Source organism: Labeo rohita, chromosome 21 (assembly GCF_022985175.1).
Source record: "Labeo rohita strain BAU-BD-2019 chromosome 21, IGBB_LRoh.1.0, whole genome shotgun sequence".
NCBI lineage: Eukaryota > Metazoa > Chordata > Actinopteri > Cypriniformes > Cyprinidae > Labeo > Labeo rohita.
The window spans coordinates 8,160,408-8,167,529 of record NC_066889.1 but is presented as its reverse complement, the minus strand read 5'-3'; the positions used below and the strand labels follow the sequence as shown (position 1 = coordinate 8,167,529).

At 33.3% G+C, this 7,122-nt stretch overlaps 1 protein-coding gene across 1 annotated transcript; it reads left to right on the top strand.

Annotated features, from left to right (window-relative positions):
- Positions 1-1,954: 1,954 nt before the first annotated feature.
- Positions 1,955-6,155, top strand: LOC127152802 (uncharacterized). The gene is made up of 7 exons (XM_051093650.1): positions 1,955-1,982; positions 2,273-2,587; positions 2,691-3,014; positions 3,128-3,214; positions 5,783-5,824; positions 5,938-6,018; positions 6,139-6,155. The coding sequence occupies exons 1-7, from the start codon at positions 1,955-1,957 to the stop codon at positions 6,153-6,155; spliced, it is 894 nt and encodes a 297-aa protein (XP_050949607.1).
- Positions 6,156-7,122: the final 967 nt, after the last annotated feature.

The following is a 7,122-nucleotide window of genomic DNA, read 5'->3' as shown; positions in this document are numbered from 1 at the left end:
CATTTAATAACATGAGTCGAGTTTTTGAAATAACTTCCTTTTTAGATCTGTCGTGGTTTCACATCACAGAATGAGTCAAAATTATTATTTTACACAGTATTCTATAAAATGATTATTCTATAAAACACAGTATTCTATAAAAGTTGATTAGCATTGCATCTATATTTTATTCATATAAAAATGCCCGATATGGCTCGAAGAACAGAGAGAAAGCATTTAGTAGCAATCGTACAGATATGTCTTCATGTTTCATGAGTTAAAACGTCTCTATCTGAGTTTTATTCAACTTTGTGAATGTGTATAGCTTTGTCCACATAAGGGGTTTCCTGTATGAATTAAACATTATTTTACATGTATTACATATATTAACACCTTATTTTGGGTAAAAATATGTATGAATAATAATAATAATACTTCTCTCTAAGTTTTTCCTCTCTCTCAATGAATGCATAAGATTTTCTGACAAATTAAGATTATTTATTTATTTATTTATTTATTTATTTAGTCAAAATAAAGTTAGTCATGTTAACTGGTCATGCTGCAGTTTTCTGTAAAATATATTGATAATCATTAACAATAATTATTGTTTTGTTTAATGTTTTTATTTAATTTAATTTTAATTTAATTTAACATTTTATTTAAAACCAATGATCAGAATTAATCATATTGATAAAAACAACATTTTGGCCAAATTGTGCAGCCCTACAAACAGGCACAACAAACTCAATGTTCTTTTTAGTAAATAAAGTCTGAAAACATTTCTTGTTACAGTTCAGATTTTGTTGTTACGATTCAGATTTTGGAATTGACTTAATATTGCTTCTCAGAATAGTCTCTCAAAATGAAGTCTTGTTACACATTAAAGCTGTTTTTAAATTATTTGAAATTAAAGAATGACAGAGAGATTAAAGTGAAGTTGTGGTAGAAATGGAATCCAAACAATATATTTCCGGAGCTGGAAATTTTTTTTTTTTTTTTTTTTTTTTTTTGACTACTATATATATATATATATATATATATATATAGTAGTTATAGTTAGATTCTTGTTTTGATGAAGTCCAGAGAAGAGTATGACCATTTTGGTTTGAATGAGCCATTGTTTTATAATTCTTTTCTAGGTGGCAGTGATTGCAAGTTTAACACCAATGTGGAACAATTTATTGATTAATGGTCTGACCAAAGTTGTACATTTAATTGATGCTACCTCTAGAAAATGGATATCATCTGAGGAAATTTGTGGTCAGCTAGGGTTCAGATCAGTAAGGATAGTGGAGCAGTTTATTGATGGGTTGAAGGCTGCATTTCCCTCTCAGTTGCTCCAGTTTGTTAATTGTTTTCATGTTTTTGCAAGTTATTTGTATCTCCTAATTTGTATAGAAGATATAGGGAAGATATTGAAATTTAAAGGGTTACAAGAGCTTAATTTTGAGACAACTGGAAAAAGAGAGTGTTATCAGATATGTGTAAAATCAGATTGTAATGACAATATGAAGCACAGGTGTGACACAAAATGGAAAGAATATCTTATGATTCCTGATAATCTTGCTCCTTCTTGGAGGCTTTTATACAAGGGTCCCCTTTCAAAACGTTCTGGAGACTTACAGTGGAGAATACTGCATTGTGTATTGGCCACAAATAAGTTTAATGTGAATGTTTCATCTCTTTGTAATTTTTGCTTTGCATCAGAGACTGTTTTTATATATCTGAATGTTCTAGATTGATACCGTTTGCTTTATTGGAAATAACACTTGGAAATCTGGGTTTTATTTTTAATAAGGTATTTTTTATTTATGGATGCAAGTATTCTAAAGAACACAGAGTGAAATGTATGTTGGCAAATTTTATAGCTGGTCAAGCTAAATTAGCCATTTGGAAAACCTGTAGAATGGCTGCTGAAGGGCAAAATGTAGATGTATTGAAAATTTTTACTGCCTTGGTCGAGTCTAGAATTAGAATGGAATATAGATTTTATCAAATCACAGGCAATTTATTTAAATTAAATTCAAATCATTTCAAATAATCACACTTTATTTATATTTTGTGAAGAGAGGAGTGCATCTTTTAATTGGTGATGTTCTGTGATTTGTTATAAGTGTTTTGCTGTATTACATTTTCTATTCTGAGGTCTTAATGTTAATTAAAGTGTTTTAAAAGTCAAAGTCTCTCTCTCTCTCTCTCTCTCTCTCTCTCTCTCTCTCTCTCTCTCTCTCTCTTCTCTTTCTAATGATTATAATATACAAATAATGGTAATTTAAATGTTCTTGTGTTTCAGGTACCAGTGGAGTGAATGATGATCATGTGTTCATCAGTTCTGGTGAAAATGTCCGTCTGCCCTGTAATAATCATCTTCATGACTGCAAATCAACTACATGGATCTATAACAGTCATTCAGCAGCGGTTGAACTGATTGCCTATGGGGAAAAGAACAAAAACACAGAGAGACATGAGAGACTGAGTCTGGGGTCTGACTGCTCTCTGAACATCAAGAATGTCATAAAAGAAGATTATGGATTTTACACCTGCCGACAATATGTGAATGACAAACAACAAGGAACTGATGCACTTGTTTATCTGCATGTTCTTCATGGTAATTTTATGATTATATGATCAATTTAAAAAGGGCAAATTGTTCATTTAAACTCTCATGATGATTGAAAAGTGTGTGATTTGTGTGTTATTTTGTGTTTCAGTCTCTTCATCATCCTCACAGACTGAGATCAGTGCAGGCAGCTCTGTGACTCTCTACTGTCAGTTGTATTCATATTCATATTCATATACTGGAGTCTCTTGTGATGATTGGATCCGTTCTGAGGGAATTCAGCTGTTCTGGGTGAATCAGGCTGGTGTTAAACTGACAATATCAGACTCCAGATATCAGATATCAGCTCTAGGACACTGTAACATCACTCTGACTACAACACTCCTGAATGAAGATGACAACAGAGAGTGGAGATGTGAAGTTACTCACAGAAATCAAGTCAAGACCTCAGTCACATATACTGTCAAGAGTTCAGGTGAGAAAACAATCTCATGAATTATTATGGAAGAATCTCTGATTATCATGATTATTATTATGATTGTCATATTCTACAGTATGATGAATCTGAACCAACATTCATGTTTACAGCTCAAGATAAAACAACGACAGCAGTGATTCCAGTCCACATCACAAACTCTCAGGATCATGAAACTACAAACACACACAAAACTAAAGGTACATCATCACTGTTTTTCTCACATCAGTGTTTTGCAGTTGCTCTGAGATGCTGTTTTCTTCTATGAACTAGTGTGCTTTAATATTTAACCAGTAAGTTTGTTTTGCAATGCTTTTATTTTATTTAAAATGGAAGAAAGTCACACTTCTGGTGCTCACAGTTAAAAAATGACCAGACTACAAAAAACAGCTTATAGATCTCTTGTTATATAATCGCTATATAATCACCAAATATTGGATCCAATCTTTTTGTCAACATGTTCCTCCCAGTTAGGGCAGGTTTTGTAATTACTTTTTAAACTCATTGATCCTCATTGATCTGAGGATAAAGTTAACCTTTGTGAAAACTCAAATGTAATACTCAAAGTTTGCGTACATGAGTGAGTATGTGTGTGTGTGTGTGGGGGGGTTTGGTTTATATATCCTGGTGGGGACTTAAACCTGAATACACACAGACTCATGGGGACTCGTGTCACAGTGGGGACCTAAATTGAGGTCCCCATGGGTACAAAAGCTTATGAATCATACAGAGTTGTTTTTTTTTTTTTTTTTTTTTTTTTTTTGGAGAAAGTAAAAATGCAGAAAGTTTCCTGTGACAGCCAGGTAGGTTTAGGTGTAGGGCAATTATACAGTATAATCACACCTTTGGAGAGTCCCTACAAGGATAGCTGACCAGATGTGTGTGTGTGTGTGTGTACTTGTTTTTTGTCCTACTGTCAATCATCTCAGCATTATAAGAACAACTACACAATTATTGCTATTAAATGAAGCAACATGCAGCAAAATGTTAATGCTTCTCTGGTCATTCTCAACTGAAGCACAGGCTCCTCTGTAGACTCTCTCCATCAGCTTTTATTGTATGGACTTTGCCCCTGGCCTGATAATGTGTGTAACCCTGGTTTTCTAAATAGGAAACAATTTGCTGCATTGCTGTTCTCCTCCAACTTTAAGTGCTTCCTTCATCATGGAAATTCTGAGGACAGATGGTGTGAGCACACTCTTATGAGACATATGTGACTTATTCATCTCAGGCAGTGCAAAGCGCCACTGGCCAATTAATCAGCTTGATGATATAAGAGCTTTAGACAATCATCACACTGGAGGTGGTTTCCCATAGTTCCAGCATCGCAGCGTCTCATTCCCTATTAAGGAAATAAGTGTTACATACAGTGTGTAGCTGAGACATTTTCATTTATTAATGTAGTTCACACAGGTCCAGTACATATTTAGGATTAATGTACCTATTAAACTCATTAAAATCTGCATTGTGACATTTTAGTGCACAAATGATTGGCTTTGGTACACAAAGTGATGTTAAAGTAAAATATTAATCTCTCACACAAAACATATTTAATTTTATTTCAAAGGTGTGCTATTATGCTTTTTCACTGAATTTTAGTGACTGTGTGTTGTGTATGTCTGGGGCATAAAAAAAGATCTACAAGGTTACAAATCTCAAAGTCCACTTCAAAGGGAGATATTTAGTTTTTTAAAAAATCCCTTTTCAAGAACTACAATGAACGGCTCCTTCTGGATGTTATGATGTAACAACATGACCCATTAAAATATCATTAAAATAAATCCTGCCTACAGAAATTTGAATGGTTTTGGGGTGGGTGTAGGGACGAGGTGGAGGATAAGTCTAACTTTAGCGATGCAGCGTGGAGAGCAGCTTCTGAGACGCTTCACTGAGCGGCAGCACGGTGTAAACACAAGCATTGACTAGATGTGCTGCGATCTGCTCTGTGTAAGAGCCGCACCATAGACGTGTTTTAAAAAGCATTATAATTAGAAACTTACAATGTCTTTATTCAATTGTTGTCATGTTAAAGTAAGTCATATTAAAAACATTAGGCGTCCTTTAGACTTATGCTGGAGTTGGTTTTGGGCAATGAAACTAAGTATGTAAATAATTAAATAAATTAGGATGATAATGTCATGTATAGGTGATCTTGCAGGCTGATGATAGAACCCAACACTACAGTAGCGTATTATTTAGACCACAGACCAGCAATAAACTGCACATTTATACTATTATGGATTTAAAAGTACAAGCCAGTAATGCCTGTGATGTAATTTATTAGTGTAGCACACAGTTTTATATAGTCAGTCAGATAACTGTATTATATAGCATCTGCGATATGTTGCCAAAAATATCTTTCAAATCTAACTGTAATTATTTTCCACATCCAAATTCCAGATTATAACATGCAAAAGTCTACACATTAATCTCTTAATTTTACAGTATAAATATAGGTTAAAAATAAAGGCTTAAACATCTAAAAAATGCAAATTTAAAGGGCTCTTCTTTTGGTGAGAGTTTTCAAACAGCTTTCAAAATGCCAGACAGTGTGAACACATGGATAATCATATCTCAGTGTGTAATGGTCTGACTTGAAATTACAGGCCGTTTGTAGTAACAAACACATCAATTGGTTAAGACCTCAAGTTGGAAAATAAGTTATACATATGTGCTTAATGGGTACATAAGTTTAATAGGTATGTTTACCCTATCATTTATGTGATGTAAATTATTAAGATGTTATGTTCTGTATGTTATGTTTAAAGGATCAACTGAAGTCAGTTGGACTGATGGATCATTATTCAGAGGTACGACACGTCTTTGTATGCAGTTCATTAATGCTGAAACAGTTAATCTGCTGTGCTTTGCCAAAATGTTTCCTTGATTGTGTCTCTCATCTGTTCACACATGTTTCCTGTAGAGATTTTGATTATTCTTGAGACTGCAGCATTTGCTGCTCCTACTGTGATTCTTCTTCAGATCATCTGTGCAAGAAGAGCTGGTGAGTTTTTGAAATGATTCACATTGATGTGGAACTGTGATCTGTTTTAACTGCAAACCAGAAAATATTGAAATAAATTAGGTTAAATATTTCAAGAGTGATACCAATGGGTATGTTTAGGGTTAGGAGTTGGCTAGGACAATAATTAGGTATAGGCAATACAATTAAACAACTACATATTTTCTTAAAAATAATAATATACAGAATTAAATAGCAAGTGCTATAAAATAGCAAGAGCCACTTATACAATAAATAAATAAAAGACTGCTGGTTTGCACATATGTATTTCCACACTTCAGACAGCATGATTGTTAATGGAGAATGATGTGTATTCTGATTTGTTTAATATATTTGTCCTGTTTTTATGTATTTTGTTTATTGTTGATTGTAAAGCGCGTTTACTCGAGTTTTGAGTAAATGCTTTTGTGTTGAATTATTTTGCAGGAAGGAAGAACTCACAGCACCCAGAGAAATATGAATATAACATTAATAAAATGCTCTCTACAAATAACAAATAACAGGTCAGATTACAGCATGTATATTTATGTCAGTGATATTATGGATATTTGCATGCAGCTTTTAAGGATATTTGCCGCATGTACTGTACTAAATACTTTAAATGTAATATTAAATACAGAGATCAACAGAGCAAGACAAATAACTTTAATGACCATGAATATGTATTACAGAAATTATAATGTAAATACATGGTATACAGCTAATCATTACATTAAACTTTTTACAAAAGGCTTTTTAAATGTTGTAATAGTCAATTTAATTAATTATTGCATTTACAGGTGTAGTTTGATGTTTTGTGTGTGTGTGTGTGTGTGTGTGTGTGTGTGTACTTGTTTTTGCTACATTGTGGGGACCAAATGTCCCCACAAGGATAGTCAAACCTGAAATTTTTGACATTGTGGGGACTGGCTTGAGGTCCCCATGTTTACAAAAGCTTATAAATCATACAGAATGAGTTTTTTTTTTTTTGAGAAAGTAAAAATGCAGAAAGTTTTCTGTAAGGGTTAGGTTTAGGGGTAGGGTTAGGATAAGGGGATAGAAAATACAGTGTGGAGAGTATACAAACCATTGCGCCTATGGAGAGTC

What these genes read in the sequence shown, in the direction of transcription:
- LOC127152802 (XM_051093650.1), top strand. Translation starts at nt 1,955, where the DNA reads ATGGAATATAGATTTTATCAAATCACAG. An exon ending in TAGATTTTATCAAATCACAG is followed by an intron (nt 1,983 to 2,272) that starts GCAATTTATTTA and finishes CTTGTGTTTCAG; the next exon opens with GTACCAGTGGAGTGAATGAT. An exon ending in AAACACACACAAAACTAAAG is followed by an intron (nt 3,215 to 5,782) that starts GTACATCATCAC and finishes TTATGTTTAAAG; the next exon opens with GATCAACTGAAGTCAGTTGG.